Source organism: Gavia stellata, chromosome 10 (assembly GCF_030936135.1).
Source record: "Gavia stellata isolate bGavSte3 chromosome 10, bGavSte3.hap2, whole genome shotgun sequence".
Lineage (NCBI taxonomy): Eukaryota > Metazoa > Chordata > Aves > Gaviiformes > Gaviidae > Gavia > Gavia stellata.
Genome location: NC_082603.1, coordinates 15196460 through 15220973, shown reverse-complemented (window position 1 = coordinate 15220973; position 24514 = coordinate 15196460). Strand labels below are relative to the sequence as shown.

Genomic DNA, 24514 nt, shown 5'->3' with positions numbered 1-24514 from the left:
AGAACTGACTATCAATACAGCATGTCCAGCACATCATTTCAGTCTTAACCTATAAGCTTCAATCAAGTTACTAACTGCACCTAAAAAAAAAAATAGACTTCATTCCTTACTCAGGCAAAGACTCCCATTAAAAGTCCCATCAGAAGACAGCTTTTGCAGGACTGCAGCATCCTTCTACAGATTTGAATGCAAGTTCTCCCTAACACCGAGCATGACACACGTGTGCTATTGTTCTTCAATTACATCTTCAGGGAGGTGTTGAGGGAAAAGTTGTAATAGAAAGCATTCCTTACAGGTTTTTCAACTGTACAATATTTCATCACAAAATTCTCAATGACTTATTTCATATTTGGTTGATTGCTGCCAGGAAGGCAATGAGGAATACTATATTTCCACAGGTGTAGATAGTTAACACAATCTGTTTAAACAGACGACCCTGCAAAAGAAGGGGAAGAAAAGCCATAGAAGTGTCAGTCTTTTTATTGGGGTAAACAAAGAACCATTGATCTCATAGTTATTTACAAAATTGTGACTTACCTCTGCTTCTGCAGATGTGAGCGACTGCAGTATCTGTACTCTGTCATCCTCTATCACTTCAACTGTTAGTGGGAAGAAAAATAAAGCCTACTCTTAAGAGGAAGGGGGGTTTTCGTTTTTATACTGCAGAAGTCTTGATCCTGTGACTAAGTAACTACGCGTTATACAGCATCAAGTTTGAAAAGCACTTGGAAGTTTCATTTGACATTTCACGACCTGTACTATCATGCTCACAGCACAAGTGAAAAATTATTCTAGAGCTGACCTACAAAAAAGTAACTTCTGGACATTGAAGTGGCAAAACATTTTGTCTCTTTTACTAGAGTGAATCATCACAACACTGAGTTTTGAGCTGAACAAAACATGGGTTTTATTTAAAACCCTTTCATTTTAAGATAATCAGATTTCATTAAGAAGTATTTTCCATTAGCCAACACGACAACATTCATTGTTCAAATATTCCAGGTTCATTTCTCTATTTCTAGGAAGTAATTACTGCAGTTAAATTTAAATTCACATCTTTTATAATCATTCCTTCTCCACATGCCACCTTACACAGCCTCTTAACTAATCACACTTCTTCAATTCTGCAAATGTCTCATCTCTGCCTTAGATACAGGTCATTTACATGTGCAGTGTCATCTCCTCTCAGTGACACCAGCCAGCGAAGCTAAGAATTTCCAATGAAATTACTACGTCTCTCTTCACTAGACGTATTGGAGTCAGGATTTCATCTTCACCGCCGTTAACTCAAAATTGCAAGCGTTTGTGCTCAAGTTCCTGATCATTTTTCTCATGTGATAACAGCCATTCATACCAGCAATTTGTCACAATAAAACACAGACTAAATCTGTGTGAATTAATCTGGACTTTACCTACCCACCTGGGATCAAAATCATAGCAGTGATAGATACTTGAAAACATGCATTTCAGTCTGCTCCTATGAACCGAGGTTTGAGAAGTAAGAGGCTACTATTTAAAATGGCACAAAACCAATTTTTCTAGAACACTTTGGTCTTGAAAACTGGTTTACTCCCATTTACTTTGTACAGAAGATACGACACTATTACTCAAGAATTATTCCCTTTCAGCTTCCAAGTTAGAGGCCAAAGAACATCTCCTGAAATCCAATCCCCTCAGATACATTTTTCACATAATCCTCAGCAAGCAAGGTAACAACAGGAGTTTTGCTGGGTTTGTACCTTTACGTATGAGACAGTAGCTGTGTATTTCCAGAAGAACATCAATACCGACATGCCAAGCTACAAAACCAATCATCGTATAGGTGTCCCATGGGTCTGGTAGGTCAAGTGCTGGTAGATCCATTCCCAAGAACATAGTCACCACTAGTCAGTAAAAACAAGATAAAAAGACATTAAGAGTGCTGTGTCAGGGTTGTTAAAAAAAAAAAATGCTCTCAACACCTTTGGCAATAGCTTTCCCATGAACTGCCTACAACTGCATGGGGAATAAGGTTAAAGGAGTCCATGCAGATAAAAGTTTTTTTGGCAGTGCGAGGGGGAAGGCAGGGAGGAAAGGAAAAGGCCAAGATAGTTTTCATCCTGCTCAATGCCCTATCACATCCCAGTCACAAACACTACCATTTGTGACTCTACCAACAAGACCACAGTCACTACAACATTTGTGCTTAAGCTGCCTATGGAAACTTCTCACTATTAACAGAATTAAACTCAGCTTCTGGTTCTGTGAGTTTCCCCTCCCCCATTAAATAACATTGAACTATATTACTGTAAGAACACCATCCTCAAATCTTCCAAGACAAAAAGAAATTACTCAAGATAAGACCAGGTCCTCATTACAGAGATCTTTCAGATTTGTCTGTAATCTCTGTTTTTACATCGTCACTTATTCTCCCTAAAGCCATACCTGATGACCACTTAAAACTCACACAGAAGAGGGACAGCAAGAAAAAGAATCTTCAGAGATGCCCGGACTGGATGTCTATAAATGTTTTAGACAAGCAATAGCCCAGACAATGAACAAAGTTCCTTTAAAGCACTTAAAAGGGAGTTACAACTATTACTCCTACTCACCAGCTAGTATTCTAGCTGTTGTACCAGTACTCCAGTGAAACCAGTTAAACAATGGCCTCCTATAAAACAATGAAAAGCATTTTATTGATTACATAGTTTGGGGGAAGAAAAATAAATAAATAAATAAAAATCAAAGAACATTGTTACCCACTTTAAATATATCTTTTCAGTATAGAAAGTATTTTTAAAGAAAACAGGTATATTTAATTCCTGTTGCTGTAACTTTGAGTTAGTTGTGAGTACCTTGGTGCATGACGAGATGGTCTGAAACCTGCCATAAGTGGTTGAAAGATTGTCACAGCCATCATGGTACAGCCGAGATAGGGATGAAAACCTGCTTGCTAAACACAGGAAATTTTTCTTTAATATCCTATCTATATAAAGATACAGAAAAAATACAAAGAAGTTGGTAATTTTATTTATGCTTGCATTACTAAGTTACAATGGTGGAACAGCACTGTGTTTAGGCTGGCAGCAGCAACAGGACACAATAAGTTGCCCCGCAGCTGGATGGAGATGGTTCTCCTTAGCAGCATGAGACTCTTAAGTCTGTCCAGGGTTTGTCCCCCTTTTTTGCTGTATTGAGAAATTTACCAGCTGAAGAGCAGAGAGCAATATGACTGCAGAAGCTATGCTCTAAGCTCTTCATCCTTAAACCTGTGTCTTCAGGAGAGGCCTATTTCATAACTCCTCCCAGCACTGGTCTCCTTTCTCACCCTATCTGTTCTATCTTAACCCTAAAACATTTTATTCAATTTCCCTAGCTCATACCTGTGACCACATTCTTCTCCCACTTTAATTCAGATACTCTCGAGACTTTCCAATTTCTGATATCACCTTGCACCAAATATTATACAGGTGACAGCAACAGGTATACAATCTCTATATATCTAATGTACCAGACTAAGCTTAATCACTAGATAGTTACTCAATTCCAAGTTCATAACAACACTTATTCCCAGCAGGTTTACCATGTTAATAAGTCAACTGTCCCATCCTCACTCCCACTCCAAATTCAAGTTCTCTAAGGAAATGGGAAGAAGAAATAAAGAAACTATGAGCAAGGACATTATTTGGGAGAAAGAGGAAGGAAGGAAAAGTACTGAAGTTTTTTAACTGTAGTTAGAGGCAGCAACATTTGTCTTCTGTGCTGCTAGGATTTGTAATCAGCCTATTTAAAGGACAGCTTTCACAGCAATTTCTTTGGCAACAGTTGTAACTTGTTAGTCATCAGTGGACCTCCTTCTCATTCATTTGGTCCAACCATAACATTTGAGTTAACAAGAAAAAAGCACACACTTACTTGGCTCCAACCTCCTCGGTATATAAAAGGCAAAACAAAAGAAATGCTTGTAAGCATGACTGTGGTCAACATAAGCACACGATGCACCTAGAAGAGTTAAGTTTGCTTTTAGAAAATCTACAGCTTTCTTAATATACCATTAAAATACATTTAACAGATCTACAGTTAAAGATGTTCTTACTGTCCTCTTTAGACTGCTTTTACTAGTAAAGTAGGTGAACTTCTGATTTGTAATTTTTCCATTTTATAAGATCAAAGAAAGGTAAAAATCACACCAAGTTTAATCTCCTATTTCTTGGATCTAGTAGGTTTATAATTCTGCTTACAATAAAGCTAGAAAATACAGCTGGAGATATGGGGAGATTTTGCCCACCTGAAACCACATCTCCTTTCCAAACAGGAATGAATGAGACCAGACAGGTTTGAAGAATCGTGCAACAATAACACCAATACTAACTGTGGTAATCCAAGCAACAAACATTAGCGCTCCTGAAAATTGAAAAAAATACAAGGTAAACATGAGTAATTTAGGTGCATATGAATACAGCTTCAAAGACTGTGTAATAGTTTAGTCCATATACATACGGTTGGAATTTACCAGTGGCATGTTTGTAATCCCCCGATTCAGACTACAACTTCACAGCATTTGTCTTGCTAGAGGGCAGAAACACCCATATAAAAGATAATCATACTATGCCCACACAGCACTACAGAGCAGCTCTGGCTACTGCGCATTTCATATGTGCCAGTACAGTCAGTACATACGGGTGAGAGATGCCATTCTGTCACCAACTTAGATGTCAGAGGATGAAAGGTGACATTTCTTACAATTTGTCTGACAAAGAATTTGTGATAGTTCTCTCATGGGCCTGCTTTAAAATCCAGTACCATGAGAGAAAAAATTCCTATTAACTTCAATGGCTCTGAACTGTCAGTTGAGGGATTTCTCATTTCAAATAGAATTAAGCCAATAATGCAACTAGAACAAATTAAAACAGAGAGAAAGAGGTAAGTAGAAAAAAGTCCTAATTATAAATCTAAAAGGCAAATGCAAGTTCATTTTCCTGGGCAAAAAGAATTTTATAACACTGTTATTGAAGCAAAAAAATTTTAATAACTTTACTCTGTCTTCACAGTCTCAGATCTTGCTAGCCAACAGTATATATAACGTGAGTGCCAGAAGACAAGAGGAAATACCTACTCTGCAATAATGAGGAACACTTAACTCTCCAGTCTCAGCAAGTCTAGAACTGGAAAACAAAACTAGAAGTTGCAGCTTACCATGAGCCTTGATAAGTCGTGGGGACCGGGAACCTCCAATATCCTGAGGAAGGCCTGTGACATTGTATATTCCATTGGTGATCAGAGGCTGACGACAATGTTTGTATATTAGTCCACCTAAGCAGTGACATAAAGTGGTTTATTTATGGCTGATGAAAGCCACTGCACTCGTAGGTGTGCCCACTCCTTATTTATGAATGCAAGCCCTGTTGTGACCACTGAGCATAATCACACAAGCTAAGTTTCTGACACACAATATGGTAAGAACCTAAGATGTCATCTAAGATGTCTTGCATACTTAATGTACAAAAACCAACTCACTCCTCTGCAGAAAATAGCTTTCTCCACTACACCCACAAGATGCAAAGAATAATTCCCTTTGATGCTAGTCTCCATTTCAAAAAGATGTGGCCACTTCTCAAGAAGCTAACAGTTCCTAGCATCAAGTGGGCATACAACACACTTACATAAGTTTACTGTAACTTCCAAAAGCAAACCCATGATCCAGAGAGGCAGTAAAGATGACTAGACTAAGCGCCTCAAACTTGGAAACCTTGGTTCAGATACTAATTCTCAGCTAAGCTGTACATTTATATAAGTGTTACTAACTCATTTACAGCTGTTCAAAGAAAAGCAACCATATGCAAGTCAATTTTACCTTCACTAGCTTCCCCATCTGCCAGAAATATGTAGTAACTGGCATCCAGATTAAATCTCCCTTTATAAGCAGGAAGATGAATACTCCTTCTGAAAGAACATTGAAGAACACCGTCCACAAGCCTCCATGACACATCTTCAAGGGCATTCTGTGAAACAGGAGACATTTAATACCCAGTCTTTTCAGACTGGCAGAGTAATTGGCTTAAAAATAACCCTGCAAAAGGCAAGAGTGTCACTGGTGCACAAAGGGTGGGGTGGGGGGGGGGGTGTGTGCAATAAAAGTCTCTTGCATACCAACTTAGAAGGTACATCAGTAAGTCAACACAGCAACATAAGGGTCGGCCTCATTACCACCAATTTTTCCAGCTCATAACAACAATTTTCCCTTCCCTTCCAACCTTTAACCCAAGATATATCGATTGCAACTGCAGCCCTAGCAAAGTGACAGAGTAATAATGGGCACAAAGTTCCTCAATAGAGGAAGTTCCCATCACATGACTTTTTTTAAAAATTAAATTTAGACTTCCAAAGGTAACACTTAGTAGGAAGTAAGAGCCCAACCAATCTCACCGTAATGAATTATGGATCCACCTTACTATTTACAGCTGCTGGGCAAAATAAAAGCACAAAGCAGCAGCATACCATTACTTCAAACCTACATTTGTGGAAGTGTCTTAGCTGTTTTCAAGTGTACCTCTGAATCCAAAACAGGAGGAGTTCGCCCCTTCAGTTGGGCAGTGCTTACATGAACACGGTGGTCCTCACTAACGCACAGATATGCATCATCACCACCCTGGAGAGTTTAAAAGAAAAAGGTATTTATAGCCCAATAAAAACACTATTGGCAGTCTCCAAAAGCTCTTTCATTTAATATATTCAACAAGACCTGAGACAGCTTTCTCTCACTGTCAGGCTACTATTTCCCAGCTTTCAAACACTTCAGTATTACAGAGGAATCACATTATTTCAAAACAGGTGACACATACTAAGGCACGTTATGTTTTAAACACCCTCCCTCACTCCTAGGGTAACAACCATATTATCAGAAGTTTATTTAATTATTTAGAATTTACTAAATTAACCAGACAAGACAGAGATGGATGTTGATGTTATTTGAAAACCCTCTTTAGTTAAAAGTTGGTTTTCCTCATAGCTGTAAAGACAAAGTATTGTTAAGAACCAAGTGTTCTTTCACTAGGGACATGAACATACACAGCATCTCCTTCGTGCAACAGTTAGTTTATGCATTATGCATTTGTTAACAGCATCGTCCCTTCACTTTAACACCAATTAGAAAAAAAGATCTCTAAACACTTTAAGATTGAATGGAGTCACTCCTGTACAACCAATGATGAAATGCAAATAGTCTTCAGAAAGCAGAGCAACTCAGCTTCTGACATGAAGGTTTTTGGCTAGGTAACAAAGAAAGATTGATCTAACCACGAATTCCAATCAGCTACTGTGCAATCAGACAGGTTGGATTTTGCTAAGACAGATATCCACAGGGAAATTCTACTGTAAGTAGTCAGTCCTGAGCTAAAAATGAATATCCACCTATAAAAGGCAACCTGTGCTTCAGCACTATGGGAGAGAAGTTACTTTGTGTGACATCTAGCAGCAGTTCAGTTTTTCATATGCATGTTTTGCTAGAGTACCATTCAAACTTCACTAAGATCACAAAAGCAACTAAAGAAGTAGAATAGGACACTCACCATCCACTGGTCATGGGACAATGCAAATGCTAAATATCCTTCACTTGGACCACTCATTTCAATAAATACTGAACTCTTCTCGTGTTGGAAGGATAGAAAAAAACAGGAGGCACTTTCAGGATCACAGTTTGAAGGGTTCCTAATGCAGAACTTCATACTTCCACAACCTGATGCATTAAACTAGACAATTAAGCAAACAAACAAGTCATAAGCAATGAGAGTTTCCCTCCTCTTCCTCGCTTTCTACCCTGTTCTAGAAGAAAGCATACAAGGAACAGCAAAGAAATGCTGTCTATGTCTACATACCAATCTCTTAACCCATCCCTACAATTACCCCAGGGCTAGTAGGTAAAATGATAGCAAGTTCCAAGCTGTACTTTTACTCAAGTTGAATTTCCACTTTAAAGACGTTACAAAAGAATAACTTTGAAAAGAAAGTAAGAACTTCAGAAAAACTTCCTTTGGTTTAATTTTTAGAGAGGTAGTATCAGCTGTAGGATGAGGGAGAAAAGAAGGGAAGACCAGCTTTTTGTTTCCTTTTTAAAGTAGCAACTCCACTGATACACAATGAGAAAATACATGGATTGGAAGTCACACGTATTCTGGATCAAATAGTCATGCTTGCTTAATCCACTGAAGAATCAGTAATGGAAGTCAGTAACACAGATGAACTCATAGAAGGAAGTTTCTGAGCCTACAGTTACTAAATAAGAAGTTATTAGTCAAGACCAGAGCAACTCTTTTCCCATCTCTCTTCCCAGGTATGTATAATATTTTCTGGCCATTGAGTTTTAAATGTTCTATCAACCTTCTGACCCATGTGTGGCATGACAACATTTAACCCATACAAGTTCAGGCAACTCAACTAACACAACAGGGTAGTTGTCTATTTTCTTGGTCTCTGATATCCAAGTTACTCACCCATCATGTCTCCCTTTCTGTCAATAGGTTGTATCAATGTGATTTCATTAAATTCCATTGATCGCAAGCATTAAAGATAACATTATTTAGGTTTATAATTACTTACTGGTTTTAATAAGTAGGAAGCCAGGTGTGAAGTTGATACAGCCTCTGATGTTGCATGCAAGGCTGTTGTTGGGGATGGTGCATTAGGCTGAGAAACAATAGGACCAGGAATCTTCACCCAGAAAGTCTTGTATTTCTTCACAACTGTGGCTCTTAAAAAAACACAACACAGAGTCATTACTGTATACATCAACAGCTGATTGTTACTTTAAAAAAAAAAGAAAAAGGAAAAGCTTCTATAGTTTGTTCAACTTATTTGAAGTAAGCAGTTAACCAGAAATACTAAAGAAACCGGTCTCTGAATCCCCTTCTACTCTCCCCGCAAAAATCAAACTAATCATCTCCAAGCTTTCCCTAAAGAACAAGTATCTGCATTAACGTAGACGCTGAGTGAGCAAGAAGTGTCAACTTTTCAGGCCGTTAGTCCAAGCATACTTTTCAGGTGCTGGCCAATATTTGACACAGACAATGGTACAGGTTTACCTTATTTGCATTTTAATAAACTAGAACTAATACTAGGTTTACTTACAGAAACTGTACACGTTTTGGTGCATCTCCAGGAGCAATCCAATAAACTTTTATGTATTTCTTTTTTGCTTTACTTGTGTGACTAACAGCTGAATTCTGAAAACACACACATATCAACAGTTACACAGCGGATACGCACTAAGGAGATTTCAGCTAACACAGTCATCACAGGCTGCAGCTAAGTCCTAAACAGACACTGCACTGTTGCACTGCACAGACCCAGTCCAACTGGCTTTTCCCCAATCAGTCATGATCAACTCAGATGAAGTCTACCACTGAAGCTTATACGTACTAACAAACTTGAAGGCTAAAAGGAACAACTAGAAGTCTTTCAATCCAGAAGACTCCAGTGATGAGATAGAGGCCCCTGCTGCAATTATGCAGAAATGGTGTTATAACACTCCATTTTTTGATAGTAGGAGCAAGAAGGGACAGTGCAATGACTGTACAGAGAGAACAGAACTAGTATTCCAGAGGACAAAAACCAAAAGTAGTCTTGCGGTCACAGAGTTATTTGCACAAGATAAACAGATCAGACACAGCACTGAACTAAGTCCTCAGAGCACAGAGGGCACAACCCAGACATCCCCATGGCTTTACAGCATTGATGAATGCATTAACTGGATGCCACTGGGGGGCAGGTGGCACGAGAGAAAAAAAAACGTCTAGGCAGATTGAGAACTTTGACCACACCAGCTCAGATGACACTGTACACGTTCATGAAGTTCAAGTGGGTTGCTGAAACACTAGTCAAGAGTTCACATCTTTTGCACATGAGGCAGAATCAATTTATCCAAAACAGATATTGAAGATTGTGATCTAACCTGTTACTAAGGCAGCTCCATTAACAGTAACTGACAGAGCAACACTAAAGATAGTCTATTTAGTGTTTGTTTACCACAATAACTGACCTAAACTTTCCTTGCTGCAAGACATTTTCTCTGTCCTTAACAAGCATGGAAAATTATAATAACTCTCCTCTTCAAAGCAAGTAGAGCATGCCCTCCTCTTTTTAATATTAAGTACAATAACCAGGAATACACTACATGCATTGTGCATAAGTAAATGCTGCATCATCCCAAAGCAGTCAAACTATTGTGGTGGTAGAAAGGTATTAAATAGTTCATAAGAACAGAGTTGCAGCGAGACATGCCTCTATACTGCAAGTTAGACCAATTTCCTGAGAGACTTACTGAGCTCAAAGATTACATAGCTTAGCTCTGTCCTATTACGGACATGGTCTAGTACAAACACCTCAGTGCCTGATGTCCTATTTTAAGACATTAGACTATACCTTGGTACGGCCACATGTCAGAAGCTGAGAAAGTTTCCGGTCAACTAACACGAAAGAGCCAACTGCAGAGCTATCCAGGTGTTCTGCATCCCGGGCTTGTATGAAAAATCCTTCAAAATCTGGTCCAGACAGATGAACTAAAGCAAGAAGAAACATAAAAGGAAGTTGAAATATTCTCCAAAGGAAGAATGAAATATTTCAATATTCAATGACCACCAGAAGATCATTTTACAAGTACCGAATAACTGCTAAATGGATCACCTGAAAAGATTCAGCTGCTTAGATAGATCTAGTATAGCTAGATGAGTAAAGACATGCTACAACACAAAGAAACAATAAATTAAACTCTTCAGCTATAACTGACACAATACCTTCTATGTTGTCCCCTGGTTTAAATTCAGTCCCATTCACTGTAATGGTGTGCTCAGGTGAGAGTTGTGGAGAGCTACCATGACAGGGTATCATGCTAGTGCAGGCTTCTCTTATTTTTCCACTTGGATAGCCATCCACAGATGCATAGAAGCAAATAAACACCCCAACAGCAAAAGCAAGGCCAGGCAGCTCCATCTATATAAAGTAAGAGTTACAGGCAATTAAATACAATAAACATTTACATTACAGGTCACCACTCATCTTTGGAAAATTCAGTTGAATACTGAAATTTAATACCATGTTTAAAACAAAAGTATGCATGAGAAGACATCGTTCCCAGCTGCAGAAGCTAGAAGTAACATATGCTTCTGATAACTGCCAGACTTTGCAAGAATGTTCAGAGAGATCATGCTTCAGGCCATGAAGAGTATAGACAGTAGATGGATCCCTCCATCTACTAGGTGGATTATTTCTCTCAGTGCATTTTGACATCACTTAAAATTTCTTTTGCTTATGCCTCCCCCATTCTCTCTCTCTCAAAAAAAAAAAATCTAAGTCCCTTAAACATCTGCACAGGACAGATGGATCTTAAAACATGTTTCATTGATGTATAAAGGTCCACAGTACTGAGGAACTACACAACTAGTATCAAGCCCACTCTTATTAATCATAGCTCCAAATTGTGCCTCATTAAGACTGCCTTTTGTTTCCAGAACTCGTGTCTATTTCTTCACACATGACAAATAATTCCCCAGTAACAAGTTCTTCTTTCTGCAGGGAAACTAAAGTTGGCAAATGTCAGAAATAGATTATACTGAATTCCCACTCTTTTGCACGTGTATAAAGATTTAGACAAAGAAATGTGTATGTTTGTTACAGACAAGCACAAGACTTTTCCTTCGAACTCTTCCTTTTGGATATTGGGCCTCCAGACAATTAGTCAAACAATATCATTGCTTGTCAGGCTATCATTAAGGGAACAGTATACATGAAAAACATGTAGGGTAGTAGGACCGAAGAGCCTAAAACAGTCATACGAACCCCTAATCCCAGCACTCATCATATGATGTACTGCTCTGTCACAATACTGTTTTCAAAAAAGCTGTGGTAATTGTTTTGTAACTCAGCAGTGTGCAGGGTTTGCAGTTGTGTCGTTGTTTACAGAACACCTTAGCCAACAAGAAAGAGCGTTTGCATGTCCAAAAGGCTGGGAGAACAGAGATAAACTTCCTTTCAATCCTTAGGCACAAGAAGTGTGTTATCAGCTCTAGTGGAACCTGTATCAGGCAAGTACATCTGCCTTCTGGAAGAGCCATGCCTGTTTTGCACCAAGTGGTAAGAAGTATCAGGTTATGAAGTTCCCTGACAGCACACATGAAGATAAGAAAGGCCCAGAGCCATTTCAGACTGAACTCTGATACCTAAAAAGCAGTCAAATGAAGACAAGGCATGGGATTAGTCCTACACACTCTAGGAGTCATCAACATTAACTCTTCAAAAGTTCTCATACATTCAGTGCAAAAATCCACAATATCCAGGGCAATACTACATTTGTACTTCAACATAAGAGCTCCTTGGCAACTTTACACCAGTAAATAGAAGAAAATCAGAGGGGAGAAGGGGTTGAACAGTTACACTTCAGGAACTAGAAAAAAACTCAACACTCAACTCCTCCTCCCAAAGATTCAAGATAACATTATGATAATATCTTTAACTTCTAGTTGAAGTAAACCTTTCCTTTAGTTTCAAATACTTCTCCAAACTGTCACAAATCTACATCAACATGATTTTATTCATGTTAAGGAAGCCTATAGGAAGCTAAAAACTAAGGTTCAGTATAATGGTGGCATTAAAGCAACTTTTATATGTACCAGTGAAATATTCAAAACAAGTTGCTGCCAGAATAGATAAGGCTGCATACCGCAGAGACAAGAAAGAGAGTAGGTTAGTATTCTAGTTTAAGTAGCAGAGGATGTGGTAGGGATTTAAAATGAAACAAGAAAGATTCTTTGGCAGACTCAACTGACTCAAAGCTGGCAGAAGAGAAAGAGGAAGCAGCAGAGATGAAAAGAATGAAAAAGGTGAAATCTGAAAGAAGTACTGTACTGAAAAGCAATTTTTTAAAACTTTTATTTTTTAAACAGGGTTAACTGTAGAAGAGCAGTCTTCTCTTTGCACATTCAACAATGAGAGCTAGATCGTATAAAGAATAGTTATTTCCATATTAAAATTTAGCCTTCCTCAAACAACATTTACTCAGTTGCCTTGAGAAGTCTCTTTCCTCCTTTAATCTGGAAATAAAATTGTGACACTATGTTCTCCACTTACACAGTAAAAGAGGCAGAGGGAAAATGAGAAGCACTCTTATAACAATCATTCAGTGGTTAAAGATTCATTTTGTATTTTTAGCAAAATACCTCCTAAAGTGTTATTGTAGACAATAGGTCAGTATTCTAGAGAAGTGAAGCTTTAAGAAATTATACCTTAATTTCAGATTAAAGAACTCTGGACTTTAAATCAAATACCGTAGTAAAACCCTTTTTATAACACAGCAGAACACCTAAGGAAGATACATAATTAAACTAATGAATCAGTAATAAGCAATTCTGAGAAGGGACAAGAAAAAGTATCTTTATACTCAGGCTGAAGATCAATAAGCAATTATATCCATCCTCAGCCAAGTATTTGCACAATAGATCATCTGTTTTGCTAAACAAAAAACCAACCGACCAAAAAAAGTCAGCCACTGGCAAGCAACAAGGCACTCCTATATAAAACAGCCACCTCTTCTTCTCTAAGATTACATGGTTTCCTTCTTTCTCTGATTAGAGTTCTACAGCCATGATAGCGTTATTTCCCTCCAAGTGATGCTGTCAGAATTGACTGCATCTTTAGACATTTAGCATGTCATATATACCACAATGCAGAGAAGTTATTTAGAATTAGAGGAGTAACTAGCTTTAAAATTTTAAACTAACCACACACAGAGGTAAAGGAATCAAGGTTTGTAATAAGTGAACGTACAATAAACTGCAGAATATGCAACTTTTTTCTGATATCCCCCTTTGAGGAAAAACAGAGGAAGACAACTAAATCTCACAACTACATACATAAGGACAACCACGAACAAAAAGCATTAGGATTAATGGCATGGAAATGATTTGTTACAGAGAGGTTAGGTTCAGGAAAGCTGAAGTGTGATATGTGAATCATGCTTAACCTCACCACTAAAGAATAAATGTCTCTTAAAGAATAAAGTAAAACCAAAATCAGTTCTCCACCTGTATCAAGAAGGATCTGAGAGACTGATCAAAGCTATCACATCTTACAGAACTGTTACTCACTCTATTATGCTACTCCTCCCAGAAACATGGCTGAATTAAAAAAAACCACAGTTAATTTGCTTCCTAATAAAGATGAACCAGCAGATCTCTGCAAGATTGCCTTTTGTATATAAGAGCAACATAACAAACTGCATCAAAACCTTAAATCACCAAGTATTGCCACTAAAGCTAGATTCAAAATGAGAATCTACATTAACACAAGTTTGGAGGTGTGTAAGCTGTGGAAGAACCTGCTATTACCTATAGCATTTGAAAATACTCTGTTTCCACCATAACTTACTATAAACCGTAGATTTGTCCTTCTTGACAGATTTTGCTTGCAAACTGTATTAAGCAGCTTTGGCCAGAGCGTCTTTTTTATAACCCTTTGAAATACAACAACTCATTGGTGACAGCCTACAAATTAGCAGACAGTCAAGTTCCCTGTACTAAAGAGGAACAGGAATAAATGACTTCAAGACTGAAGCATAATGATGTTAAAAAACATAAAAGCTAATTTCTGCAGCATTTTTCAACTGGCAATTCTCCCGTGGTTTTTTTTTAACTTACTATTGTTTGAACAGCCTGGAAGAACAACAGGGAGTTTAAGGATTTCTGCACTATCCAGTGACTTGTTTTCCAAGATAAATGCATTACACTGAAATGCTTGTGTTAACCAAGGGCCTGAGAGCACATACAATCTCCTTCCTCTATCCTACCTGCATGCCAGCTGCACACCATGTGGTAGCATGCATCAGTAAATGCCCCACTCAAGGTTACAAGGATGTGCCACAGAGCATACTAGCTCCATAAACAGAACACAATCATGTAGCATTGATTGCTGATTTTACTTAGTCTTGTACTATACACAGACTTTTCAGTATGTTATATACAACCAAAGACAGCATAAGATCCAGGAGTCCTTTCTCTACAGATAAATACTAGTGCATATCACACCATTATACTATAAGACAGTTATTCAAACCACTATGTTTCATACCTTTATTTAGAACGGAAAAAATATTTCAATACTTGTTAGTTTGAAGCAAGCCTGCAAATTTGTTATTCCCTCCCTCACCCTCCCTACTTAAATCTTCAGTACAATACATAACTCACACCCCCTGGCAGGAAAGAAAGCTTTAGAACAAGTTTGTTCAAAGAAACTTCATCATTACCTGTAATTCTAACAGCATTTCAAATATCATGTTTGGGCAGAGGGAGGGAGAAAATTGTGTACCTTAAGCCATTTATAATATAGCCCTCTAATTAATAGAAAGCCAAAAAATATGGAGTGACAGTCATCTTCTCATCACCCTTGCCTAACTTGGGCAAAATGCTTTAGACAAGGAAGCCGAGTAATCGGCATGTCAATTAATATTTACTTCATATAGAACTTGATTATGACTATAAAATTCAATTTCATACAGAGATTACTCAATACTAACAGCTGACTTCTAAATTAATCTGAAGTTTCAGTCAAGCGTTTCTTGAGCCATACTACCAAGTTATTTCATATGTTTCCAGGCCAGATCAGAACTCAAGACAGAAATAGAGCTTTTGTTAGTGCACCCTTTTTTAGGAACGTACATTGCATACCACGCACCAGAAATTTGGAGGAAAGTCATGTTAAAAAAAAAATCAGAATGGGGTCCCAAAGGTACTCCATGTGCAGCCAGTTATTCCAAAGTAGTGGGTTGCAGAACAGTTATTTAAAATAAGAGGCAGCCAAAAAAAGTTCAGAGAAACTACAACAGATATTCCTGAAAAAGTGAACTAGAAACAACCATTTCAGTTAGTATAAATGGAGATGAAGTAGCTAGCATTCTTCATACTTATGATGGACCATGACAAGACAGGAACACCTCTGTGATAATTCAAACATTAATGATTAAAGGCCAAAGTAATTATCTTTGGCTTAACCTCAAGAGATTCTGCTTAGCAAGGCAGATTGCAAAGAGAAATACGGGTTTGCTCATAATAATAGCTAACAGCTTCTCTAAAGTTTCAATGCAATACAACAACACTTGTCTGAACATTCAGAATTTATCATCCCATTCATTCAGGAGTCATCTCCTTCTCCTCCTAAGGAGGGAGGAAGAAAGAATAAGAAATGGTTGGAAAAAAATGAGTGCTATAATTTTAGGAACAGAATCTTTAAAAGCCTGAACCAGTCATACCAAAATTTAGTGGGAATCTTCTCATGGTATTTAGTATACATGGAAATTTATTCTCCTGATTACATCTCACGATCTTACAATAACTGGATTTGGATAAATGGAGAGCAGTAAGTTACTCCTCCTGTGTTGAAAGAACTCCTACAGTGTCTGTAGGCATCAACAGCTAAGAAAGCCCTGGTAGCCTAATTCCTCAAGAGTGCAATGTTCACACACAAACTCAGGATCTCTTCACAGAAATTATCTTCTTTTAGCTGTTTAACAGAACTTCATTAGCTGCAGAGTATGAAATCTAAGACTAGTTTCAGAGAGGAAGAGGAGATGAAAGGAGGGGCAAGGCAATTCAGAGGTACAAAAACTATCATAGCCAGAACTTTTCTTCTGAGCACCATCAGACAAGAGAACAAGCAGCAAAGGAAAAAGCTATTTAAAGGAGAATAAGCTGTGTTAACAGAAGGTGTTTGTGCCATGTCTCTTTAGAAATACACTCTTACAAAGCAAAAGTGGACAGCCTTGCTGTCCAAGAGTCAACTTCCCTCCAAGTTCAGAAAAAGAGCTTGGGGTAATGTCTCCTGCTCATTTAAATGTGGTCATATCACAATAGCTGGATGAGCAAGGCAGAAAACAAGTAGTGGTCACTTCACAATAATTCATTACTTTTAAAAAACAAACACACACACCCATGCCCACAAGTTGACAAAACATACACACCTCAACCTCTTGGTCTTTCTACTCAGGAAACATTCAAAGAGAGCTTCAAGGCTTGTATGTTTCAAAGTGAATTTTTTAACAGTTTAAGTGTAGGTACTTAACCTACAGCCAATCCTTCTATTACAGCAACCAAGCCTGAGTAAAATTGCCATTAGCTTTCTACTTATAGTAAGACAACTTACATTACATGGTAACTTCTTCTATTTGATTTGAATCTAACAGAACTAACCTTTATCACACCCAGGATCAGAGGAAGTTTGTCTGAAAGAAGAAACAGCACACATACAAAAGAAAGAAACATTTATAAGAGCATTCTTTACTTCAGGCACACATTTTATACTACTTCCCAAGCTAAGCCCATAAGACCCTACACTTCAGCTGAAGTGTGTGAAGTTGTAATGAAGCACTGACCCTGAAGCTTCTTTTGCTTTGTCAGACACGTACTTCCATAGCATGTACGTACTCAGAGAGTTTCATATTAACTAATTATTTTAATTATCTTCTGGTGCAGTTAAGGGGGGAAAAAACCGAAACCAAACAAACCACAACTTTTGATATCTTCTTCCTCAAAGCACAAGTTGGTAAAAATTTGCAGCATGATTTTAAAGCTTGTTATGCATTTACTCCCTATCAAAGAGACACTTTCTTTTAGAAGAGGAATAAGCAATCTTAAAAAGGAATATGGTAAGTTTATTTTCCATATATCCCACCAAGAATGAACAAGAGGCAAGGATTTGGCCTGTCCAGTTGTTTACTTTGTCAGACAACTGCTCTGCAGATAATCTTTAAGGCCCCAACCTTGCAAACTTTTATCTATATGAAGAACCTAAAGTTGCAGGTTGACCTAAAAACAACATAGTTTGTTACCCCAACAAGCAAATCCAACTACAACATCAGGTACAGGTAACTGTAACAGTTACCACACAGCCATCTCCTATGCACATTAACAAAGAAACAAAATAAAGTAATATTCACATAACATTAGGAAGCAAACAAGATGCAAGAGGAACATGGTTGGAGGGGCTTCCAGGTAAAACAAGCCATAGCTTACCTTTACTCATTAAGGCAAACACTTAAAGAGTTTTCTCTAAAGCAATTCAGAAATGCTTGCATGAAAGGCAGCAGCTACAAGGTGCTTTAAAAGCACCACCAGATTTTAATTTGCTTTATAGCTGCTGCAGATATTCTATTAAGCATATATAGTTTTCAAAAAGCTTGCAGTATCCATACTTTTAACACTCACGAGCGTCACTTTAACCAAAGCGCTCTGGAACTACAGCAGCTTCTCTTAAGACAAGCCCGCCCGGCCGCACACCACCCTGACTCCAGGCCGCCCCACGCTCTGCTCGTCTCTCCTCTCCGGCACCGCTCCCCCAGCAAAGGGCAGCGGGAAAGCGGCAAGCAGGCGGGGCGGGGCGGGGCGGGCCGGCCCCTTTCTCTGCTCGAGCCTCCCTCCGCGGCAGCGGTCGCCTTTCTGGCTGCGGGGGGCGGTCTCCCGCCGGGCGGCGGCTGAGGAAGCGCAGGAGAAGGGCGGGGCGGGCGGCGAGCGGAGCCAGGCGGGAAGAGGCCGCTCTCGGGAGCGGGACTGCCCCGCTGCTGGGGCCGGGCCGCCCGGGGAGGCGCGTTGGGACAGCTCCGTGCTCTCGTGTAAGTCTGCCCGGTGTGAACCCCCAGAAGAATTGGGGCCCTGTGAAATGCGTTAATGGCACGTAATTTCTCTGCGGTCTCCAAACGTTGGAGGTGTTGATGAACGTCCTGGTTTTGCAACGAGAGCCCTGCGCGATGGGTTTTACTGAGAGATTGTCCTTGTAAAAGCTCGTAGAGCTCATTTGCGGTGCCGTTCGTATGCCTAAAGGTGTTCTCGTACGCAGGCTTGCAAAATCAGGTTTTTCTTATCAAGAAAGCAAATAAGTACTGGCTGTGATGGGGGGTTTTGCTAGCAGAAACTCCAGCTATTTACACAGGCTTCTCAGAGTTCTGTTTTTCTTTGTTTTATTCTAAGTTCTCAATTGCTCACAAATCAAACCAGTACAAAAAGATAATGGGAATTTTGCCCTCCCACGGAAAAGAAATACTGTGTTTGTGTTAACAAGCAACTTGACTGGAGGGCTCTGGTAATTCAGTTGCTTGTTAGGAGGTCTGAGCAGCTCTAGTGATCTCAATACTATTAATTTAGTCATATTTTCTTAAAAAGTACTATCTACTAAAATACAGCAGACTTGCAAATTCTCTGTTAGTGCTCTACTGTTTTCTTGGTTTCTATAAAAGCAGCATTAACCTTAGAGGTACTCTGCAATAGCTTATTATAAGATATATTCCATGTGAAAAACAATGATTAACTACCTTGCCTCATCAGACAAATGCTTTGACTGTTGCACTTGTATTATCTTGCTCATGGAAATCACTGGGAAGCTGAGACCTCACTAAGCGTCCAGCAACTGAAGAAACATAACGCATAATCAATACCTTAAAATTAAATATGGCTATTTCCTCCTAGGTGGGGAAAAAAAACCTCATTCAGTTGACAACAGCCGTTCGTAAAGTCCCCAAAATATGAAAGAGTGATAAAATTGTAAGCCCAAGTACATATATGCTTTACTAAGTGCTTGTGTGTTTCTAATTAATTTATGCTAATTAAAAACAGCCTTCCTTGCAGATAGGTTATTAGTATGACAAATACTAACATAAATACATTTACAGAATGAAAACTGCTCATCACAGTGACCAATATTCTTGACAATATTTAGCTTCATAACTTACACAGATTATAGTAGGAATTAATACCCAAATATTTTTTTAAGATCTTATTTTAGGGTCTTAGCCCATTGACAGAATGGGGTCTATACTTCTGAAACATTGTTATAAATATAAGAATATATGGAAGTAATTTCCTCATTAAGACCCCCAAGGAGGGATGAAAATGCAAGCTACAATCCCATTGGAAACTGTAATCAGAGTTTAAGAAAATAAATTCATTTATTTGTGAAAGGTAAAGTGGGTAAGGGAGGGAATACTGTTTTGCTCCTCATTTTAGATCTTCTTTTATTTCAGAAGGTCTTAGTTATTGCCAAAGAGCTAGAAAGCAAGAAAACCAGTGAAAAAATCAAGAGAACCAGGAAAAAAACAATTACTCTCTAACTACTGAGTACAAGTACCCATACTCCTTCCGCATAGGCAATCATCAATCTTTCTGGAAGGACTCTTTTCAAACATACTAGTCTCCTTAAAAAAAATTAATAATCAACAGTTCTACACTCTTAATGAAAATATTTCTGTGAAAGAGTACTGCATGCTAATTTATTAAGTGTCAATATCCAAGTTGTATCAAGGAAATAAAATGCATTAGGGTATATGAACTATAAAAAGCCAGCAGATGCATCTTCTTTGTAAAGTGTACTGCAATTATAGTTCTGGTAGTGTGTTCATAATAATTCTGTATTTATTGCAAAGCAAAAGTTTCTAGCTTAACCGAATGATCAGTTAGAGACATAGAGGGCTGGGGGTTGGTTCTTAATCTTATTGCAAGCCTAAGAGAGAGATAAAGTAATCTACTATTGAACTATGTCAGAAGATGAAGACGTCAAGTGGCAAATGAACAAAATAATATCTAACATGGAAAGAAGCTGATGACTTTTTTTGCATAGTTTGTTACAGGATGTCAAGGAAGTAAATGAAAGCTTATAATTTTGAAAGCAACAGCAATTTCATAAAGGAGACTGCATGCTGAGTATAAAAGAGGAATTTCTGTTGCTTAACAACTGAGGAAACAAGTAAGTAAAATACATATAATTTTGGAAATTAAATATTGTGCAGTCCAAGGCATATACTGATAGTTATGCTATTTTTTAAACCCAAAGTAATATGGACAACAATAAGCCATTGAAGGTAGGTCTGAAGAGAACCTGTGTTATTATGTGGTTCCTTGTAATCACTTTTCCTCTTAGGAATACAGCAAAACTGTGGTATTTTAGAAGGTCAACCCTTGCTCAAGCTTCAAGTATGCGTGCACTAGGCAAATGGTTTCTCTATGTTACTGGCAAGATTATCACTGTAAAACGTCACTTGAGTTCACAAATTGATGTGCAAAAAGGCTGCATCCCTATCAGATTGTTTTGATAATGGATAACTTGGATCTAAGAAGTTTTTGTTACTACTGTTCACTATTTTGATAAATTGACGTGTGTTTGGAAAAGTGCATTTAGATTTGGCTGAATACATGCAGGAGACTGGTCTTCCTATGAAGACAGCAGTCCTGACACCTGTATTTATTCATCTCCCTCTTGTGTATCCTATACTTACAAGACTAGACTTAAGTATTTTTCAAGCTTTTCACTGCTATCGTCTTAGCTAAATATGTATTAGGGAAATAATAACAATAATATTATCTAAGATAGGAAGAATTTTTCCTACCAAAGCAATTTGCATATGCTTTTTTTCCCAAAGAGAGGGGAATGTTGAGTAATTGAAACAATCTAAATTTCTAAAAGACGAAATAAATTATGATAAAAGTCACAATGTAGGATGACATATTTTGCTCCATAATTCATTATAATTCTTTTCCCTTGAGCTTTAGCACTGTTTCATACTTACCTGTTTTACCAACTGACTTACTGTTAACCTACAAACTAGGTAAATGTATTCCACTGACCTCCAGAAATATTCTTTTTATGTATGCTTCTCTTTAGTCTTTATTACTCTCTACTAATCAGCCCTTTCTACTGTTACTATTTTAAAATTTTTTTATGTCAAACATAAAAATTCACACTTGGAAACGTATTTATACGAAAATACTTGCTTACCTAGAGGTAAAAGAAAACCACATTTTATGGCTTTCAGTCAATTACACTAACTAGCCACCTGGTGGCATTAGCCACTAAGTAAAATAACGTTTTCCACTCTTGACTACACAGAAACCTACTTTCTTTTTCTGTCTCTATTCTGACACATCAACAGCTGAAGTATGCGCACGATAGCTTTCTACCAAAATGTGCATCGACTTAAAGAGAATTTTTTTCAAAAAAAATACTTCCTTTCTTATCTGAAATGAAAGAATTAAGTTTGGTTCCCTGATACGAATTTGACCCAGGTCTGTATAGGTGCTATGATACAATGACAACCTGAATCACAGAATCACTACAGTTGGAAAAGACCTGTAAGATCATCAAGTCCAACCATCAACTAACACCACCATGCCCATTAAACCATGTCCCACAATGCCTCGTCCGCATGTTCCTTGAACACCTCCAGTGATGGTGACTCCACCACTTCCCTGGGCAGCTTATTCCAGTGTGTCACCGCTCTCTCAGTAAAGAAATTTTTCCTAATATCCAGCCTAAACCTCCCCTGGCACAACTTGAGGCCATTTCCTCTTGTCCTGTCACTTGTCACTTGGGAGAAGAGACCAACACCCACCACTCTGCAACCCCCTTTCAGGTAATTGTAGAGCAATAAGGTCTCCCCTCAGCCTCCTCTTCTCCAGACTGAACAACCCCAGTTCCCTCAGCCGCTCCTCATAAGACTTGTGCTCCAGACCCCTCACCAGCTTTGTTGCCCTTCTCTGGACACGCTCCAGCACCTCAATGTCCTTCTTGTAGTGAGGGGCCCAAAACTGAACACAGTATTCGAGGTGCGGCCTCACCAGTACCGAGTACAGGTGCACGATCACCTCCCTGCTCCTGCTGGCCACACTATTTCTGATACAGACCAGGATGCCGTTGGCCGCCTTGGCCACCTGGGCACACTGCTGGCTCATATTCAGCCAGCTTTCTGGAAGAGTCTTCACTTAATTCAGTGCACAGCACAATTAAATCAATGGATAAAGGACTGCAGTAAAATCATTTTACCCACTTCAAGGGACGTGGACCATCGCTTTATCTGATGCACACTACTGAAGTTTGATCTGATGAAAATACCGAATTACTAACTTTTTTGAGTTTTCTATATTTTTTATCATTTCTGTGGTGCTTTTAAAAATTATTAATTTTATTGTATCAGTGAGATGTGATGAGATCCTATTATTCCATTTCACAGGGAGCAAAGAGCTTGCTGGCAAAGCGTTGACCTGTAAGTGCTTCAGTTTAAGGGACTTTAGACCTGATTACACAATGCGTAATGTGAAACTACAAGTTTAAGTGAAATCTGGTACAATGCAGTTCCACACACTGATCAATTTCTTTGCTAGCCAATCTCAATTCCACCTCTGCCCCACAGCTTTTTTCCTCTTTCCTTTCACTCGGACTAGGAATTAATTTTCCCACTTTTTTTCATCTCACCTCAGAGGTCCTTTCACAGAAAACCCATTTCCAGCTTTTCAACTTTTTCTCAGCAGCTCTCAATTTGTCTCCTTCATGGCATATAAATGCATTCTTTGTTCAGAACTGGTAAGTCTGTGGATTTTGTGGTTGCTCTGAGTTCAAGCACAAGCAATCGTTCTGTAGGGATGATGCATGATGGGCAATGCTGTTAGTTGTAGCAAAGCTAGTTAGTAGCACCATGCCCAGTACCCCTGTGAGGGAACCATGTGGTGATGTTTGAGTATGCTTGGAAGGAATGCTTGCAGGGATTTTAGCTCTTACTTTAACAAATCTCACCTAAATGCTTGCAGAGAATTTCAAAAGCTAATAAACTGGTCAGATTATAACAGAGCTGGTAAAAGGCATATCCAACATAGGAGAGTTGGGAGAAGAGTAAGAGAGAGAAGATTGGTTCATACCTCACTTAATGAGCACAGGGGAATATCAAGCGAGTGGTAAAGTGACCCAGGCCAGAGATGCTATGGAAAGCTGCCTCCTGCAGAGCCAGGTTAGTACATCATCTCTGGGCAAGCCGGTACCTCTAAGGAAGTTCCAGACTTTGGGGGAACCTGCTGCACAGCACCTGCAGTGACCCAACAAATATGTCACTGACATACTCGGAGGCACAATATCAATATTGCACCACTGTATGAGACAGTGACTCCTCCACCAAGAATAATCCAGCTGGAATGGAGAGCTGGTGGTTTGTGCAGAGGTAAGATACTCTGAAGAGCTAGGCAGCCACAGCGGTTTGCCCCATACAGCAGTAATTTCCTAGCTCCTGTGAGTTCACATAGGAGCCACTGCCCAGTTATGGGCAAACTACGTCTGATCGGCAATCCTAAGCTGAAGTTCATGGCTAACCAAAAGATCTGACGATATCAGTAAGACAAACATTGAGTAAGGACTTTGAATTTCTGGCAGCAGCATTTGGTGATGTTTCAACTGTAAATGTTGAATTAGGTGCACTAATTGCTATATAGCAAAAAAAGATTTGTCAGTCTGAATTTTAGCTTTGTAACATTCTAGTGCAAACCACTATTGAATCATCTTCCCCGCTTTTCCTGCTCATGTTTAACTTGGTGGTAGAATGCAAAAAACTGGTTGAAAAGAGGCCTGGGACTGAAAGTGATGTGGCAATGAGAAATCAGGAGTTTGTTCCAAGGCATGAGGATGAGGAAGAGATGAAAATTATCTTTTAAAACAAACGCTTGCTGTAGTCATACATTTGGTGAAATATTCTCCT

At 38.7% G+C, this 24514-nt stretch overlaps 1 protein-coding gene across 1 annotated transcript; it reads right to left on the bottom strand.

Annotated features, from left to right (window-relative positions):
- Positions 1-343: 343 nt before the first annotated feature.
- FRRS1 (ferric chelate reductase 1) lies at positions 344-10964 on the bottom strand. Its single transcript, XM_009810683.2, has 15 exons — positions 10767-10964; positions 10396-10532; positions 9103-9197; positions 8575-8725; positions 7548-7727; positions 6530-6628; positions 5834-5981; positions 5176-5292; positions 4268-4383; positions 3895-3981; positions 2835-2932; positions 2592-2650; positions 1740-1883; positions 538-599; positions 344-436 (listed from the first exon to the last, which is right to left on the bottom strand). Exons 1-15 carry the CDS (start codon positions 10960-10962, stop codon positions 344-346), a joined length of 1782 nt encoding a protein of 593 aa, XP_009808985.1. The 5' UTR covers positions 10963-10964.
- Between the last annotated feature and the right edge of the window lie 13550 nt (positions 10965-24514).